Here is a 20,394-nt window from a genome sequence, read left to right as displayed (position 1 = left end):
GGGGTGAGAGAGATGTAGAGAGAGGGGGCGAGAGAGATGGTAGAGAGAGGGGGTGAGAGAGATGGTAGAGAGAGGGGGTGAGAGAGATGGTAGAGAGAGGGGGTGAGAGAGATGGTAGAGAGAGGGGGTGAGAGAGATGGTAGAGAGAGGGGGTGAGAGAGATGGTAGAGAGAGGGGGTGAGAGAGATGGTAGGGAGAGGGGGCGAGAGAGAAAGTGAGTGAGCGGCATAGATGTTAAAAAAATGTATTGTTTGCTCAACTGCTTCCCAACTCGGGTATTTGAGGCTTTCCTCACCCGCTCACCAAGCGGTGGGGTTGATCTGTTTATCTCCAGATGCTAACGACCGCGCTACACAGCAGTGTGGCAGCAGCAGACCCAACGCGCACGAGGTGCGTATCACCACCTCTGCTCAGTGCCAGTGCTTGTGCTTGTGCGTGTGCGTGTGTGTGCGCACACACCAGTCGCGTTAGCAGCAGATTATGTAATATACCAGCCCTTTGAAAAAACAGAGAAAAGCCCCAGTCAGCCTGTTCTGTGTCCCAGGGTCGCCCGCCGTGCCACTGGGGATGAAGGATGAAGACCTGAGCGACCTGTCACACGCAGGGTGAATGCATGACAGCACTAAGGGCTCGCACGCACGGGGAAGAGACGACCCCCGCCCGGACGAGGAGGGACACCGCACACAGACACGCCCGTATTAGGACACGGAAAACAGTCACGCCCATATTAGGACACGGCAAACAGATACGCCCATATTAGGACACCACAAACAGACACGCCCATATCAGGACATCGCAAACAGACATGCCTATATTAGTACACCGCAAATAGACACTCCTATATTAGGTCATCGCACACAGACACGCCTATATTAGGACACCGCAAACAGACACGCCTATATTAGGTAATCGCAAACAGACACGCCTATATTAGCACACCGCACACAGACACGCCCATATTAGGACACAGCAAACAGACACGCCTATATTAGGACACTGCAAACATACACGCCTATATTAGGACACCGCAAACAGACACACCCATATTAGGACACGTCAAACCGACACACCTATATTAGGACACCGCAAAAAGACACGCCTATATTAGGACATTGCAAACAGACACGCCTATATTGGGACATTGCAAACAGACACTGCTATATTGGGACACCGCAAACAGACACGCCTATATTAGGACACCGCAAAGAGACACGCCCATATTAGGACACCTCAAACAGACACGCCCATATTAGGACACCGCAAACAGACACGCCCATATTAGGACATCGCAAACAGACACGCCTATATTAGTACACCGCAAATAGACACGCCTATATTAGGTCATCGCACACAGACACGCCTATATTAGGACACCGCACACAGACACGCCTATATTAGGACACCACAAACAGACACGCCCATATTAGGACACAGCAAACAGACACGCCTATATTAGGACACCGCAAACAGACACGCCTATATTAGGACACCGCAAACAGACACACCTATATTAGGACACCGCAAAAAGACACGCCTATATTAGGACATCGCAAACAAACACGCCTATATTGGGACACCGCAAACAGACACGCCTATATTAGGACACCGCAAAGAGACACGCCCATATTAGGACACCGCAAACAGACACGCCTATATTAGGACACCACAAACAGACACGCCTATATTAGGAAACCGCAAACAGACACACCCATATTAGGACACGGCAAACAGACCCGCCTATATTAAGACACCGCAAACAGACACGCCTATAATAGGACACCGCACACAGACACGCCTATATTAGTACACCGCAACCAGATACGCCTATATTAGGACACCGCAAGCAGACACGCCTATATTAGGACACTAAAAAACAGACACGCCCATTTTAGGACACGGCAAACAGACACGCCTATATTAGGACACTGCAAACAGGCACCTCAATATTAGGACACGGCAAACAGACACGCCTTTATTAGGACACCACAAACAGACACGCCTATATTAGGACACCGCGAGCAGACACGCCTATATTAGGACACCGCAAGCAGACACGCCTATATTAGGACACCGCAAACAGACACGCCTATATTAGGACACCGCAAACAGACACGCCTATATTAGGACACCGCAAACAGACACGGCTATATTAGGGCGTGCTTCACGAACACAGCCATGCAGTTGATACAAAAAATACTAATGAAAGTATGATAACAATACCCAGAGACCAGGGTGTCAATAGGCTCATGTCCCCTGTTGCCGAGATATGGCCTTGCTAGGTATGGACATTCCTGCAGCCATCGTTTCACAACTGAATCCAACAATGTTGCCTCACTGACATCGAGTTCTGTTTCTCAGCCCGAGACACATAAAGGGAAAGCCGAGTTCTTTCAGACAGCCACATTAACCTCGCTCCCTTTCAACTATCTCGCAAATGTTTCTTTAAGTTAAACATGGAAGATGTATAGCCCTTTGCTGCACTCCTATAGATTCCAATTCAACAGGATCATTGGTTACTGTGTGGGTACAGTTATGATCTGAAGCTTTGTACCGTGGAAAGCAACAGGGTTCAGGGCTTATAGGTACCGAACAGAACAATCGATGAAGCGGAACAAATAAAATAAAAGGATAGAAGTAAAGATTCACATAGAAAGGGATTAGGAAGTGCTGGAGAGATATATTGACACTGTATTGCGGTATGTATGGTGACCTTTGGCATGGTTTTCTGCCACTAAGCCCCTTAAAAAGGTCAAGTTTTATTTTTGTTCTAATATCACCGGTGTAATGATCCGGAATGACCGGCGACGTCCTTTATCTTTGTGGCGGCCGAGGAAGTAGCCGCCTCTAACTAATATTATTAGCTTTGACTTTGGATCTGGTATCTGAGAAAGCCTTGGCCCATGACACCCCCTACAAACCACTGGGGGGGGCCCCTTGTATCTACTGCAGCACATGTTTTGACGCCCTTAGCCGTACAGAATTTGGGAACATGCCCAACACCAAACAGCATAGCCACCTGTTCACAAAAAGGTGCCTAAGTTCAAATAAACCGATTCATTATATTTGTATTTCTGCGATGTGTGTGTTCATGGTTACGAATGAAAACTTTCTCAGATGTGTAACAGCGATGCGTCGGGCGTTGGGTTCGGTGGCCCATCTGGTGACCTTGCCGTCGCCCTTGTGAAGCCCTGCATTATACATGGTCTGCAGGAAGTACACAGGATGTTTTGGCTGCCCTCACACTCCGCAATCCTTCAACTAAAGACTTCCCGCTCTCGCCGCTGTGACAAATAAACAAGTAAATAAATAAAATACAACAACTTCCAACAGTGGTGGCAGAGATCCATGCTCATTCATTTTAAATGAGAAGGTTAGCAAGAGTTGGCTCAACGTTGTCACGGCAAAGTGCATTCCTGTGCAACCCTAACGCAGCTCTGACACAGTTCCAGGGAGCACTCCGCATAATCCCAACACTGGCAACTTGGCGACCTGGGAGAGACAATGGAGGCTAATACGATGAGTTACACTGCTTTAATTAATGTGCTTTCATCGGCGCGTTATCCCATTTCCAATGGTTGGGTGGCAGTCGCAGAGCCGGCGAGATGTGAAAACACATATTTGGACACACCTAATTTGATTAGCTAATGTGTTAATTAGGCAACCAGCAAAGTAAAATTATATATTTATATACTTCGCAACATACAGAGTGAGGTGCCATCTTTGTCTGCTCACTGCACCCAAAAGAGGGTGATTACACATTCTGCAGAGACACCGCCGGGGACAAAACGGAAGCAGTCAACGGGATAAGTAATGAAACTGTCAAAAAGCCAACAACACCGACATAAAAGAGTTTGGGCTTGGCTCCCTGTGCGTCTTCGACGCCCGTTTACGTAGAGATGAGGTATTTCATGCATCGTCCGTCTTCCACTTGAGGACTGAGCAGTCCTTCTGTAACCGGCGTCGCTCCACTCACTCTCATCGGAGTGGAAAGGTGTCTGGCCTGCTCCTTAATTGGATACCCTTGCTTGTGCTTTTCCATTGTGTCACGGACGTCATTAGTGTGTTGACCATAAGAAGCCTAAAGCTTAAGCAATGAGGAAGATGGCGAGGTGAAGAGGGGTTGTTGACAATGACATGGTCCATTTATTTGTTCGGGCAACAACGACACAGACAGAGTAACTAGTGAATTCATGTTCACTCTAAACATTTTTGGGCTACGATGTGATAAACAGAAGATGGGAATGTCTGGCTGTAATTAAAAGGTTTTAATTGGGTTTTAACTTTTTTTTTTTAAATAGACCTACATTTAGAATGAAGTCAAGATGGAGGTGCCAGGCTGTACTATTTACAACCAAATCATTCAAAATTGCCTTTTGCAAGTTGAAAGGTGATTTATGGCTCTCTTTGGGATGTCTCCATGGTGATTGGAACAGGTTTTGTTAATCAAAGAGGCAGATGGAAAATAAATAAATAATAGAGCCAAGTAAAAGCCTCCATTGACTAAAGACGGTCAATAAAGACAGTCCTTAAGGAAGCTCTGAGCATCGTAGTATAATACCGCCGTACCCATCCACCTCTGCTTTTCTTCATGGGCCAAATCATTCGCCTTGCATCATCGAATTATGGGAAAACGATACACAATACCACTGCGAATTGTTTTTAACGAGGCAACAACACAATACTAACTATAGCTTATCCAAAGGATTGAAATCTGTCCTCTTGAGCTCAGCCTGCTCAACCCTCGACTCTGAGACAACAAAGAACCATTATCTACACTAAAAGCCCAATTATCTCCACTCATCCACAGCGTGTTCCTGTTTAGCCAGGTGTGTGATGTGCTGACTGCTGAGAAGAAACAGCCCAGATGAGACAATGGGGAGAAGTTGGTTTTGCACACTTTCAAAATTCCGCCTTTGATCGAGAGATTGTGGGTGTGCGCGTGCACGTGTTTTTGTGTGCGAGAGATTTTGATTACATGTCAAGGCATTTTGGCTTACGAGACAAACCCTTGACCCTTGAGAGATGCGGTAGCGACTGAAGAGAGATAATGTGAGGAAAAATGCAACGTAGCAACAGATTAAGACGCGCTTACCACGCTCTTCAGCCAATCATCGTTAAGACAAAGGAAGATTTCTTCTGCATAAAGCATTCAAACTAAAAATAAAAACGTTTCTTCCCTAAACTGGTTATACATACGAGACAGCTCCTCAGAGTGTAATTGTTTGGATTTATAACTCCGGAAATTACCTGAATGTGCTCTGAATCGGTTATTAACTTCCACCAGGGACGACCGGGAAAGATCGACACATCTACAATCCTCTACTGTGGATGCACATGTTGCGAAGGTTAGGCTGATAGACCCTGTCAGAGACGTCGCTCACAACACTAATGATGGGTCTGCACATTTTACATGCCAGGGCACTGCAAGTACACTTATCGTCACTAGTTTATTCTACCGACCATGCCCTGGTACGCATGTAGTAGATCCATCATTTGTATTATGAGCTGTGTTAGTCTATGTTGACAACTCTGAGAAATGGGTCTACTGACAAGGCCTTGATTATGTCCAGAAATGTTTTTTTGGCACAACTGGGTCACCTTTCCCCAATTCTGGGGATTTACTATATCTATTTGAATTTCCTATTAAGTATTACATCATTCAGTGATCGTCTTCAAAGCACATTACAAGATAATGAGAAGAAGGTAGGAGGGCAAACAGAGTTGCAACTATGCTAAATGTGTACACATCATAACGTTGAGCCGGCGAGCTGGGATGGTGTGCAGATGTGTGTAATCATGTCCTCTCTCTCTCCCTCACGTGCTCTCTCAAAAGGCCCATCAGTGCCTTTAGCTCCATCAATACTGGGTAATTACAGTGGAATTACGGGAGTTTCTGCTTGCTCAACAGAAACTCAAGCCCTGGGTAATATTGAGGAGTGACTGTCGATTTGGCCCCACCAATTACCGGCGGCTCTTTCCCCCTGGCGAAATAATGTTATTGTATTATATTGACATTGTATTGACATGAATGCAACATAGAGGGAATGAGAGAATAATTGGTACTTCGGAGTATAATCAACCCACCTTGCCGTTGAATCCAGCCTTCCGTGGAGCCTTTTCATTTTATTATGTTCCAAGTTCTCCTTACTTCTTTCCTTCCGGCACAACGACATGTTGAACAATAACTCATCCAAATAGTCATGGGCACTCAATCGAGGAGCAGTAACACGGATATACTGTTGTCACCAAGATAGGTGAGAAACCAATTGAGGCATCGATGAATGACCCTAAAAGGCATTCGACACCAGGTGAACAGATACACTGAAAGGCCCTTTTTACAGAGACCACTTTCAAGCAGAGATCAGGGTGTACCTAACTGCGAGAAGATAATTATATGCACCCATTTTAAGCCGAGAGCTGAAGCATCTCTCTGGTTTATTATGCATGCGAGTATTTAGGTGACATCACCAACCTTTTGGTTGGAACTTGTGAATGCAAATTTATTTGACAAAGGCTCCTTAAACAGGGTCAAAAGCTTAGCTCGCAATCCGGCATATTACATTCTATTCCGTGAGAGGCACAAACGTTTTTTAAAGACACTGATATATGGGATATGCAAAGTTCAAGTGAGAGAGAACCGCAGCCACCTCTTGGAATGGTAAGAAGGGAACAAAGTCCCTGAAACTAAGTGCTTTTGGTTGCGAATGCTAGTTCAGCAAGACAATTGGCCTTTATATTGTTTGACTTGCAATGTTTGCTTAATGGATAAGGGAGTTCACTTCTCTACCAGACATATTCTTGTCCAGGTGCCCTACCGTGTCTGTGTGCATGTGTGTGTGCATGTGTGTGTGCATGTGTGTGTGCATGTGTGCCTGCATGTGTGCCTGCATGTGTGAGTGGGTAGTGCACCTAACCCGACTCACAAAAGGCCGGCCAACGGCATCAAAAGAACAAAGGAGTCTTGAGAGAAAAAAAAGAGCAAGATTTCACTTTTTGCTGGTGAATCCCTGGGGGTTAATTAGAACAGATAGACCCCACCTCATCTGCCCTTAAGCAACTCACATCACAAATGAATCCCCTACCCCCCCGAGCACCCCCTCCATCTACAAACACACAAACAACCAATTGATGTCAGCCGAGCTAGCACAGCACAAGCCCTGCCGCTAGCGCCCAACATCAAACAAGGCCGTACACGCCGCAACCTCCTATCAAACGCAATCACCATCCGTCTGGCTTCGTCTGGGCCCCATTTCCTGCGGTGTTCCCTCTACATCCTGGCCAGGCTGACCGGGGTCAGGCCGGAGCCACCGTCTTAAACAGGCGATCCGTCTGCCGCGTGACAGGGGTCAGCGTCGGGGAGTGAAACGGCGTGTCATCGGAGGTGTCACAATGCGTGCCCTCTCGTTGCGGGAGATTGAGCGAGGCGGACCAGCCCTCGCCGCCGTCGCTCACCAAGGTGTGAGTGATTCCTCGGTTCTTTTTCGTCTCCGGTCTTTGGTAAAAAAAAAAACCCAGACAAGACGCCCACTGATGGAAAGCTACCCGAGAGGCGTCATTTTTACTGGCTTTGTTTCTCCAGCGAGGCGGGCGGGAGAAGAATTGATGAGACGACGAGAGGGAGGAGGAGGAGAGCGATAGAGAGAGAGAGGGAACCAGAGCCAAAGATAATGAGCCTGAGAACAAGAAGTTTGAGAGGGAGCTCAGTGCGGGGCCGGCGTGATAGATTCAGAGGAAGGACAGAGAACACAGGCCCTTCTCGGCTCGGGCAATAGATCACCCTGATACGTGGAGCGGGCCTCCGGAGCCCACAGATAGGTAAAAGTACCCGGAAAAATAGAGAAAAACAAAGAGAGGGGGGGGGGGGGGGGGGGGAGATAGGGGACAGGAGGGGGAGGCAGGAGGCGGGGCTGTGAGAGTCGCAGACCGAGAGGACAAGGACGACAGCTGGCCGGGCACTTCATTCATCTGGCAGGGGCGACTGCTGGAGCCATAATGAAAATGGAGGGCAAGATTGGGATCAGGACTAGAGAGGCCTCCATCCATCAAAGGGCTCCCGTAGCGCGGGGGGAGGCTCCAGCGATGGCGGCAAATATGTGGCTATTCTCAGGGCTGCAGGGGGTGCATTAGCATCTCGTCGTTGGCCCGGCGTCCACCGATTACTGGGTGTTTTAAACGCGTTTCAAAGGGACGTGATGTCGCCGAGTGGCGGTGCTGCCTTTGTTCTAGAGTCCTAGTCGTGTTCGGCGTTCCCACACGCTCCCGTTTGCCGTTAAGGTTAATATGGATACACTCAAATTAAAGCGGCGGTCCTTTGTGTACATAAAACGTAATTAATGTCTCTGTGGCGTTATGATGGTGCAGCGCACAGCATGTTTGGCTAGACTGCGATAGTCGTTTAAACGGTTTGCCCGTAAACTTGACATTGTTTTTCATGGCCTCACTTTGTGGGCTTTTGGGGACTGGGTAATGTGCGTAACGTGAGCTGGGGGACGATGGCAAACCAAAAGTCAGAATCAGGACAAACAGACAGATGCCCATACCTGCAAACCTTCACAGTAACAAACTGAATCCTATTCGGCCCTTCTGTGAGCCCTTACTACAGCTCAGCGGCTGGCATGCTTGGGTAGTACATTACAACCCAGCACATTTGATCTGCATGATCCATGGTAAAACACGAGGATTGCAGCTTCAGACTGATATGAAAATGCGTAGCGCTGACGGTTATGTCAACACTGGATATATTTCATTGGTGTTTAGCTTATATGGGATCAAGCAGCCATACTATGCTACAGCAGAACTTCTGGAAGAGAGAATGCATGGAGCCTGGGCTGGAAACCAGAACCAGAACGGGGGCCAAGCTAAGCCTTGTAACGGAGATATTATCCCACAGAGGAACTGATAACCAAGTCTACACAGTGTTGACTTGAAACCTTTTAGACACTTTTTTTTCGAGTTTACTGCTGTTTACAACGACGTGATTGGTCTAAACAAACACGAAGCCAAAGACAGTGAAGAGCTGAGCTGAGCTCCGGCGTCCGGCGGGACCTACCTTCTCCTTCCTCTCGCGGCAGGGCTCCTCGGCCGTCACCAGGGTCTTGTAGTAGGAGCTGCGCTCGGCCGTGAAGTGGACCTTGGACAGCGCCGACTCCACCAGCGCCACGGACAGGTTCACGCCCTCGATGTGCAGCCAGCCAATGAAGTTGCCCGCTTTGTCCATGCTCTCCACTTCAACCTCCACCTGGTTCACAGAGAAGGGGAAGGGGGAAGGGGTGGAGTGGGGGCAGAGAAATGAGGGCGGTTAATGTACTGTATCCGGGATTACAGCTGAGACGCCATTAAGGTTTAGAGAGGGTCTGGGGGGGGGGGGGGGGGCTCTCCTGTCCATATAGAGACAGATCATTGGCTGCCCCTGAGCCCTATTGATTCACGCTCGCATTCATTCCCACACACATACTTCATTCCCATGCTGTCTTGGATGCTTTGTTGTCTCGCAGTCTTGGTCCCCCACTTTGCACGTCTTTTGCAGGCAATTACACCCGAGAGATGTTTCCCCTGGCCGTGTCCGGGGCGCGGACAACCCTGGTCACTGACATTCTCAATTAAAAGCCACCGCCTTGTCTCTGGCCCAATGACTGATGGATTACATTACTGCTCTGTACGAGGGGGCGAGGTGGCTGAGTGATTTTGTGCGTGTGCGTGTGTGTGACAGAGTACACAGAAAGGAGTCTGAATTTGTGTGCATGTGTGTGAGATTCCGTCTGTGTGTGTGTGAGATTCTGTGTGAAGTGCGTACGTTGAATTCATTAGGAGCAGCGAGGGCATCGACTGTCTGAATGAAACCGAACCGGGATCTCGTTTTAAACACGGCCATAAAACAGCGGAACTAGACAACTCGGCCTTGGTACAGTTTAGTAGTCAGTCCTTGACTTCTGACTTTCCATACCGCCTCCTGGAATTCCTTAGCACACTTCTAAATTATGCACAATTAGCGCAAGCCATATTACAAGTCCCATGTGTTCCCAGACTAGGCCAAGGAAAAATGGCCGACCCTGCTGACAAGAGTAGGGCAGATCTGACCGCATCCCCCGGCGCAATGCGTGCCCATTTAGACTCATTATGTATTCATTACATTGTGTTTCACAAGCGATGAGCAGAATAAAAAATACACTAAAGAAAGAAAAAAAAAGAAGAATAAAGGTAATTTCCCCCCCCCCAGCCGTCCTCTCCTCACTCACTTTCCGCTGTCAGCAGGAAGGCAAGGGAGGGCAGGTGTGGAGGGGAGATAGCCGCGAGTCAAGTGATTAAGACGTAGGCTGCTTAGCCCCGCGGCCCCGGGGGAAATCTGACGCACGATTGGTTTGTTGAACTGCTCTGCCTCGCGCTCACTCAAAACCCCGAATATAAATCCTCTGTGATATGGTTAAGCACAATTATGACCATCCGCACGTTAAGCATCAAAGATGGGCCGAGTGTAGACACACACACACACACACACACACGTGTGACGCTCAGAATAGAAGTGGGTGGGAGAGAGTTGCACTGCCAGAGATTCCCCCGTCTTATCCGCCTCTTGTCTAATCCGTGTTTACATGCGTTCCTCTTTTCCCGCATTCCTAGCCCAGTTTTGGCTCCGTCCTCTCGTCTCCCTCTCTTTCTCTCCGATTCAACGGCTCTTATGTAACCAGGCCATTAGAGTCACCAGAGCTCCGAGCGCTGCGATGCCCAGCGAGGGGAAGGTGGAGGAATGAGGCTGGTTTCATAGAGGACGGGCAGAGCTGTGGCTTAGCAGGGAACGGTTAGGGTAAAGACACGGACGATGCCTGACCCCCCCCCCCCCCACAAGACCCTCCAAAAGGCCATCCCGGCCTGGGGGAGACCGAAGGGGGTCCACTGCCCCAAGGTCAGCTGTGGGTTGTCGGCACGGATCCAAAGACCTCAGAAACTGAAAGGTCTGCAAAGACCCGAGCCAGTGGCATGTTTGATTACAGACATGGACATTTCCAACAGGCATAACCCACAAACACATTTCCGGATCATCCTTGATACAGAGAAGTGGCAAACTCAGAAACTTAGTTGGGACAGGCTGTCTGAGGCAGTGATAACCTAGAAGCAATCTTCAAAAACACCAAAACAAAGCCCCCCCAAAGCGGTAAAGGGAGGTTCCAACAGCCGGGGGTGTCTACTGCGCCCCTCCAGGAGCCGGTAGAGGACTGTGACAGGCCGGCCATGTGTCTAATCACCCAGTCAGCCCCTTATTGCCCCCCGCTCAGCCAGTCGATTTGCCGAGAGATGTCGGCGGCCAGCTGACCGTTTATTTTGACACGGACGTGATAAGTAGAGCTGCGGTGGAACAGCGAGTACTCCTGCACTAATCAGGGGTACCCAGAACACCTGTTGCCACCGTGACCGTCCTGGTGTTCACCTGGAGGACCGCGGCGAATCGGTGATCACACGCCGTATTAGACCAATGCATTAGGGAGGGGGCGTCACCTGGACGCTTTGAAGGCATCCGACGGATTATTGAATCAGGGACCGGCGTTTCACAAAAGGTAAACAAAAGAAACAGTTGACCTTTGCTATAAGAGGCAGATTATTGGTTAAAAACATTCCTTGGTTTTCCTCACTTAATAGTGTCGTTTCTTACTGCGCCTACATCAAGATATCAGCATGAATGTTGACTAAAGTAAATGACTCAACTATAAGGAGATCTTGGTGAAATTCTCCCCTATCCACCTCCTACATTGTGGCGGCAAAAAAGTAGAAAGAAAAAGAAAAGATTTTCAATGACGTGTGAAAATATTCAGCAGAGCCTAATCACTGGTGTCACAACAAGTGCAATTAAACATGTCAAACTCCGTCGTGACAAAAACTGATCGGTTCAAATAAATGTGTGTCTGCGTGGGCATTGCACAGACATGCGCAGGTACATTCACAAAACACATAAACTCACGCGTTTCCTCAATCACGATTGGACAAATGAGGTTTCCCTATTCCCCGGACCACTTATAGTGAATAACTTCATTTACCACCTACTGCCACCCTAATGGAAAGGAAATGTGCTTGCCACTGACGACAGTACACGGTGAATGTTATCGTTGGATTGCTACACAGGGCCGTAATGATAACAAATGGCCCACTAGGGAATATCAATATTATATGAAGGCTAGGGGACAAATCACAGGGCTGATGGACAAGCAGCCATAATCACACACCATAAACACACATTTGAACACACACACACGGCACAGATCACACACATTAAACCAACAGCACAAATCACAGACATTAAACACACGATGGACCACGACCACAGCACAAACACCCAGCTATGTGCCTTACCACCTCAAAGTTAGACGTAGAGATGGAAACTGGAATAGTCGTATGATCTCCTGAGACTCGCTACACCTGCGTCGGCATAAATCACCAAGAATACAAAATAAGAAATAGATTTTTTAAAAGATCTAAATGTACAATTACGCTTTGCTCGTCAACACTTTTTTATGCGGGGAAGATGTAATAATACTCGTATTTTAACTTGACAAGATAACGAGCCCTTGAGCGTGGCGAGCTCCTTGTGAATAGCGGCAGATTGGCTGACGGAAACCCCCTGCCCCTTCCCCCTCCCGCCTCACAGTGGCACGCCGTCCCGCCACCCCCATAAGGTACGCATCCGAACCGTTTGGAGTGTGTACCCAGACCGCACTCATGGAACAAATGCGTTGATTTGAGCAGCCACACAAACGCTGGGTAGCAGGGCCCAGAGTCCCGGGGGTGGGGGGGGGGGGGGGGGGGGCAGGGCTCAGCGGGAACGCCTTCACCGGGCGGGAATTCAATTCGAGGGGATTTGAATGTTGGCAGATAGCGGTTTGAATGAAGCCGGAGGAGCGCTGGATGTTTACAGAACATGGTGCTCGTACTCTCCATGGATACCCGGTGAATCCCCCTAACAGCCCCCCCGACGGCGCTCGGCCTCCCGTATCAGAACGGACAGCAGCTGGCCGCGGTGGCACCGGCTTTGTGGAATGGCTGCTCAGCCGGGGCGGCCTAGAGCCTCCTCTTCCCTTCGCTCACACACAGTGTGGAGCCCAATGGGAAGGCCAACACACACACCAGCCGGAACGGACGTGGGTGGGGCGCGCACACGCACGCACACACACGCACACACACACAGAATCTCACACACACGCACACAGAATCTCGTACACACAGAAATTCTCACACACACGTCACACACACACGGTGTAGATCGCTAGCTTTACAGAACAGATTTTTTTTTCCATGCCTTTAAAAGAAGCAAATGGTATTGTCACAGCAGACGAGGGAGGGGTGGGGGGCGGGGGGGCAGGAAGGCGCTTTGAGGCGAGCCCAGATGGTTCCCAGTGGAGGCCCCCACCAGGCCAGGATGGGCCCCGCCGAAACACAAATGGGCCCCGGTAATCTCATAAACGCTGCGATGTGTTGAGGCAGGGAGGAGATGGAGGGAAAGGAAGATTCATGCACACACACACACACACACACACAGACAGTAAGACACACACACACAAACACACAGACAGTAAGACACACACACAAACACACACACACACAGTGAGACACACACACACACACACAGTGACACATACACACACACACACAACCACACACACAGTGACACATAGACACACACACACACACACACAGTCACACACACACACTGCAGTCATTCAAGTACAAAAGACAATGGCATTCGGTAGCATTGAAATGAAACCTGGCCTGGGGGCGCATTTTAAAAATGGCAGCGGATTCAATTCACTTAGCGGCTGGAGAGCAGCGGGGACGGCGGTAGGTGACACGTCACGGCTGAGCCAAAGCACCGTCACATCGGGGGGGGGGGGATGCCAGAGCCGGGCTGCCCTTTTTGTTCCGAAGCTCCGGTAAACAACAGGACAGCGACACCCAAAAGGAGGACGGCGTTCCCTGGGAAGGCCCCGTGTGGACCCCGCTGCAATGCAGCGACCGGAACGTCCGTGAGCGACGCGGTCACCCCCGCCATGACGCAGAAGGACGACGGAATGGCGTCGGTTTGATAGCGTCGCTGCGCCACCAGGATGACTCGCAGCAGGCGTGGAACTCCAACGCTGACCAATGCTCCCGTCGGACCGCGAGGGAGTCCTTTTCAAGCAGTCAATTAGGTCGCGTTCGTCTTCTGCCCTCGAGTCTAAACAGGATTGTTGCACAATACTAGAATCCTTTTCGTCGGTGGAACACATACCCACACACACACAAAAGCCCCCCCCCCCACAGACACACACACTCAAAAGCTCACACGCATACACTCACACACACAGAGACAAACACCACTACTGCACCTTGTCAAAACAAGCCACACTGTGATTCCATGCAGACAACCGATGTTGAAATGTCATCCCTCTAACGTCGTGTGATGGTGATGGGCATCGCGGGGTAAGGTCAAGACTCAAGATATTTCCTCCTCCGAGCGAAACTGTGGCGCCTCCTTCAAAGGCTCCAAACGTTCGCCCGAACGACCGCGGTCATCCAGCGATGGCGTAGACTCTTACGTACAAACGCACACCGGCCAAATAAAGGAACAACTTTACACGCAATAAATCAAGTGTTGCATTCGGTTAAGTGCAGAGAGTTTAGGCGCTTCGCCGCTGGCATCCTCAGCCACACTGTTGATATTCAGCCCAAGCTATTGTCGCATATGGGCAGACACCGCGCGACAGAAACAGAAGGGAGGCCGCCTAAACGACACAAACACTCTATTCCAAGTATCGGAACGAGAACAGAAACGTATAGCATTACCGTTTAGTTCACATAACTCAACCCTGTGACTTAGGGAAACAGAATGGATGCAGGGACAGGCACTGAGCGCTGCAGTAAACACAAATTGACGCTACCGATGTTGCTTATTAACTTGTGTTATAATGAAGGGCTACATGTGCTCAGGGAATGCTCTCTCATACTGCCTGCATGCGTAAGCAGGTCTCGACATGTGAGCACACACCAGATGGAGCGGCATGTGTACATCCATTCTCATTAAAGGAAAAAGAGGGGTGGCTTTTATGACTGCACCCGGTGATTTAGAGAGGCTCTCCCAGCCTGATTCCCACAATCTGGGACTTATATCACTATATATATCTATAGAGAGAAATATATGTCAGTTAGTGAGTGAGAGCGAACATCCCTGCCTAGATAGGCAATACCCAGTGTTTATAGCCTAAATGATCATTACCACTAAGTGTGCGAGCGTATTTGGGAGTGCGTCTATCACCGCGTGTGTGTGTATGTATGTGCGTGTGAGCGTGTGCGTGGTGCCAACGCAGAGGGCATGGATGGCAAGGTGGTGGGCGACTTGGGGTAAACACGATCACTCATTTTGACACAGGCCTCCGCCTCCCCTCTGTCTGCCATCGCTCCATCTCGCGCATCAACCTCTCACCCCGTCGATAGAGAACGCCAGAGAGCGAGAGCGAAAGAGAGCGAGAGTAGAGACCCTCCCACCGGCAACCCTTTGCTCATTCGGCAGAATTCATCATTTATCAAAGTGAGCCGAGTGGGAGATGGAAGGAGAGAGGTGTGTGTGTGTGTGTGTGTGTGTGTGTGTGTGTGTGTGTGTGTGTGTGTGTGTGTGTGTGTGTGTGTCTTCTTCTGATGGGTGAGCCATTGAGATCAAAACTTTGAGCGATGCGTCTTCCTAAGGTCGAGATGTAAGCACACACGCGATAGACGGAGAGGATGACTGACAGATAAAAAGAGGCATAACGATGAGGGTGCAAGAAACAAAATGGACGCTTTGAGAACCACCCACTCAAGTCAGCAGAAAAGTTAACTGATCAGCATAGCTCCACCTTAAAACAGATTCCTTCACCTTTGCAATTCATCCCAGAAAAGGAGAACTCGATGCCCGGTTGCCTCTTATTAAAAGGGAAATCGTTGTTGTCCACGCGAGCTCGTGGGAGAGCTGGAGCAGAAAGCGGTGGTGGTGGGGCATCTATGCTGCTCCAGTCCAGCGTGAAAACCCCATTTGGCGGAGTTGAACATCCATGTCAAACAAAAGTCGATAATCTCAATATTGCCAGATACACCGCCTTATAGATCCGGGACTAAGTGCACACTGTGTTCCCTGTATGAGAACGCCGCCTCACTGACCCTTACCAACACATCGATGGCGATCAATAGCCTGTACGGTTGATGCAGAAAATGGGTAAGAAGGCCAACAATACCAAACAAAGGGGTGTGAGCAATCTTTACAACTAATTAGTCGTTTTTTAGAAACACAAAAGGAAAGTGTTTGCCGAGAGGTTTGTGTGGGCGAATGCAAGAATCAATCCTTGGTAGAGTTTTTCTTTGACCAAACATACAGCGAACATAATAAACAATATGGCCTTGTCAATAAGTCACAGATATGGATGTGTGTAGCGTTTGGGTGTTAGCGGCTGTTTGTGGTCGAGGCTCTGCGATGTGTTCCTAGGTCGTAACCAGGTGTTGATCTCACAAGGGCTGCATGTTTAAGCTGGGCAGTTTAAATTGTTTCTTTCCATCATTGTGTTGTTTAGCAATGGGTGTGTGCAGGTGTTTGGATGCAAACCGAGTGGTCTGCAAGCGTCCCTACGAGTCTGAGGGTAGGCAATAAGGGTGTTTTTAATTAAAGCCCACATTGTTTGCTTTAGAATATATCCTGCATACACAACACGATCAACGGCGATATGTTTATGATGATGACGAGCGTCGCTACTCTTCATCTCAGACCCCGTCCCTGTTTACTGGCTCCCATTGAGTCAGTGGGGCCTAAAAGGGTTTGCCCGTCACTGGGGCCTAATGGAAAAAGGAAAGACCAGTTGGTCAGGGGGGAATCTATAAATATAGATCACCTTAAAAAGAGGGACAGAGAAGAATAAATGAATGAATTAAACGGTGAGCTATTGATCCTTTAATAGCATGGATCAGTCAGGATGGAAACGGCGTGTTAATGGGGCCTGTAATTGAAATGAAAGAAAATAAATTAATAAATGCTCGTCTTTAAAAAAAAAAAAAAAAAACATACAACAGTCTCAAGGCAAAACCCTTTTTGGCCGTTCTAAAAGTAGGGCTTTTGAGGGAACAACAGTTGCACAAGAGCCTCTACCTGTGGCACTTAAGGAGCCGCATGACGAGATAAAGGGGACGATCACACCGTGAATGATTGCCGTGCTACCGAGGTCTCCACGTAGGGCATCTTCAGCTCAATTGCAGGGCTGTGGTGCGTCGCGGGAGGCCGGGGTCGAAAGGGAAACGGCGGGTGATTGAGTATTCAAAAAGGAAACTCATTGTGCAGTTTATTGCGCATATATCTGAACATACATGAACCGACACGGGTATCAGAGCCATGAAAAAAATAGGAGAGTTTAGTGAGGCAAATTGCAGAGGACAGGAATAGCGGACATGTCACCCCATGTCCTCTCTGGCTGCTAGCGAGCGGCAGAGTGGCAGCCTGGAGAGGCAGGGCTATTGACTGCTCCTTGGCGCTGGAGCTCGAGAGGCAGCGAGGCAAGCACGCTGGCCGGAGGACACCCCTCGAGCCTCCCATGATGCCCAGAGCACAAGCATAAGGCCGGGGAACACAGGCAGTCGACAGGGCTCTCACATGTTGGCTGGGGAACAAAACCTCGCATTCGTATGGTGGGGGTGGGGAGGGGGGGGGGGGGGGGGGGACTCATGTGGGGGATTTTTGTAAAAAGTATTAATATTGCACACACAAACACACACGAGCCACACACAAACACACACGAGCCACACACACACTTTAACAGACTCTGCACAGTAAATCATGGGCGATAACTCCGAGAAGCGTAAAAGCTTTGTAGAATAAGAGGTATAAAAGCTTACAAGGCCACCTCTGGCACAGAGTTTTAAAGACTGCACAAGAACATTAGCGGCGGGAGACGTGGGCGGGCGTAGCGGGGGAACAAATCCCGCCACAAACCGGAGGGATCCAGTAAAAGTCCCGGGGACGTGTTGGCGGCGGCGGTCGTGTGGCGAGGCGGCGATGACAGGCTCTCACTTGAGAACGAGGGCATATTAAGGCTTAGAGGCTGTCCAATAAACATCTATCAGGCCCCGATAATAAACGCGTTGTCAGCGCTCTGCACGCACGCGCGCCCACGACAACGGAACAAACACACACCGAGAGATAATCCTTCTCAGGCTTTATGGAACAATCGCCATCTGAAAGCCGCCGGCTTTTCCAATTTTACAACGGGCCCGCCTTCTTTCCTATCTGTCCTCCCAAACCGGCGTCCGATAGGCTGACCGTCCTCGACCTGGGCATCAACTTGGAGCGTCGTTCTCCTGTGGCCCGGGGAACCATGGCACGGATTAACCCGAGGCGGGCCCCTTCGCTGGGCTCCGGCGCCGGAGCAATAACACTTCCCTCGCACGACCACCAGGCAGACCGGGTCAATACGCTTGTTCTGGGATTATGACCCTTTTTGACGATCCCTCGCACGAGAAAGGGCTGCTCCTGGGGACCGGGGGAACTTTCATTGGAGATGTTCAGCTTTACAACCGGCGGTGAAATCGTGTGCAGGGCAAGCAGCTGTCTGTGTGGGTGTCTGACTGTCTGTCTGTCTGTGTGGGTGTGTGTTCTCTAGAGTCAAGGTGATCAATCGGGCTCAGGGGGTACCATGCATCACTGTCGGAGGGCTCTCATCCGTTGTGTCCACGAGTGACGTGTGTGCGTGTGCGTGTGCGCGTGCAGAGGTTCAGCCAGCGTCTGAACCGGGCAGGGCCATTAATAGTCAGTCAAACAAGCATGAGCCCCGACCATCCAAAACGTCCTCTGGCCATTAATGACTTCCCCCTCTTGCAAACTCAAGAGAATTTATCTATTCCCTATACCAGCATCATAGCAGAGACCCATTTAATACACACACACACACGACATTGCATGGCAGAGAGAAACGAAGATAAAAATAAAAATGGAAAAGAAAGAAAAGGCAAGTTCCAAGTCTGATTGAGAGATAGATGGGCTTCTATCTCATGCAGACAGGAGACAAAATGATGTGGCGCTGTTCCTTGCCACCCATATTGCCCCGCGATATCAATCCCCTCTAAAGTCGAGATCAAAAGCTGTGTTCTCTCCCTGCCTCACAGGAATTCCTCTTAGAATTTCTCAGATGATACCGACTGCTGGCTGGCTGTGCATCGGTATTCTGGGCTTGTGGAGCGAGGGTGCGGCTAGCTAACTATGGGCTCTGTCTGCGTTGGCATCGGCAGCGTTTGGTGTGGGAGGCGTTAAAGAGCTGCTGACCCCAGCAGAGCCATCCAGCCAGCCTGCGCTTCGGCCCCCTGCTGCCAGCAGGCTGATCAGGCTCGTTAGTGGGGATGGTTATTCTACTACTGCACTCATTCTACATCTTTTCGGTTTGTACTTCTCATTCCATTAGGCACGTTTTCACTCTTGTAATTGTCACAAATGGAGCCGTTATTATTATTAATGGTTATTAAATGATCGCCTGATCAAACCCTACTGTCGGGGTTTGGTGCATCAGGGTTTATTAAAAATTAAAGAGGAAATTGAGATTAAAAAAGGGGAGAAAAAGACCAGACGGAAGAGGAAAGGAATACTCCGAGAGCCTTCGAGTACCGTGGGGCCTCAACCGCGGGGACGGAACGGAATGGAGGGCAGCGAGACGAAGAGGTCAACAGTCAGCCAATCAAGGCAGGGGAGAGAGTGTTGTCCTGGGTGAAAGACCTACAGTGGAAGACCTCACCCGCAGCAATCAATTATCAAGAGACCTCTAGCCGAGGGCGCTTTCAACCGACTGCGCCGGACATTTAAAGTGGACTACTGTCAGAGCCGATCTTTCCGTTCCCGGGTGACAAATGATGTGAATCCTCTGGACGTGCCTTTGAAAGCCGACAGCCCTTTATTGAGAAGTATGGCGGGGTGGCGCCCGGCTCTGGCCCCAGTCCACCGGGGCGTGGCGATATCAAACGCTTAAAGTCATCACACCGTGAGGTCTGAAGCCAGGAAAATGTGACCACGTTGTGTCGACGATTGCTATTTTATTCGGAAAGAAACCAGGTAAAGAAGGCGGCAGGGTTCAGAGGCAAAACACGTCGACAACTCTGGTCAGGTGTAATAGGCTTTTATGACCTTCATATATTAAAAAAAAACTTGCCACCGACAGGCATTTGAGAAAGCCCACCACGGAGTAGAGGTCAGTGACAGAGTAATGAAACGCCCACGGCAGTGTAATGACCGGATAGAGCTGGTTGCAGTCAATCTAGCCCCCTTTCCAACCAGGGATCAATGTATTCATTTATTTATTTGTTGGTCGCTGCCTCTGAGGAATCCTGCTGTCGATGAGAGCGGTGACAATAAACGCTTGATAACCTCTTTGTATTTAT

General features: G+C 49.5%; 1 protein-coding gene across 1 annotated transcript in view; it reads right to left on the bottom strand.

Moving 5' to 3' along the window:
* Positions 1-8,966: 8,966 nt before the first annotated feature.
* snd1 (staphylococcal nuclease and tudor domain containing 1) overlaps positions 8,967-20,394 on the bottom strand; it is a 111,570-nt gene continuing 100,142 nt past the window's right edge. Inside the window, 1 exon segment of the mRNA XM_060037919.1 lies at positions 8,967-9,238. Within this exon segment, the coding sequence (XP_059893902.1) occupies positions 8,984-9,238 (255 nt within the window). The 3' untranslated portion in view covers positions 8,967-8,983.

This window comes from Gadus macrocephalus, chromosome 19 (assembly GCF_031168955.1).
Source record: "Gadus macrocephalus chromosome 19, ASM3116895v1".
In the NCBI taxonomy this organism is placed as follows: Eukaryota; Metazoa; Chordata; class Actinopteri; order Gadiformes; family Gadidae; genus Gadus; species Gadus macrocephalus.
Note: the sequence above shows the minus strand (reverse complement) of the source record. Positions and strands in the feature narration are given on the sequence as shown.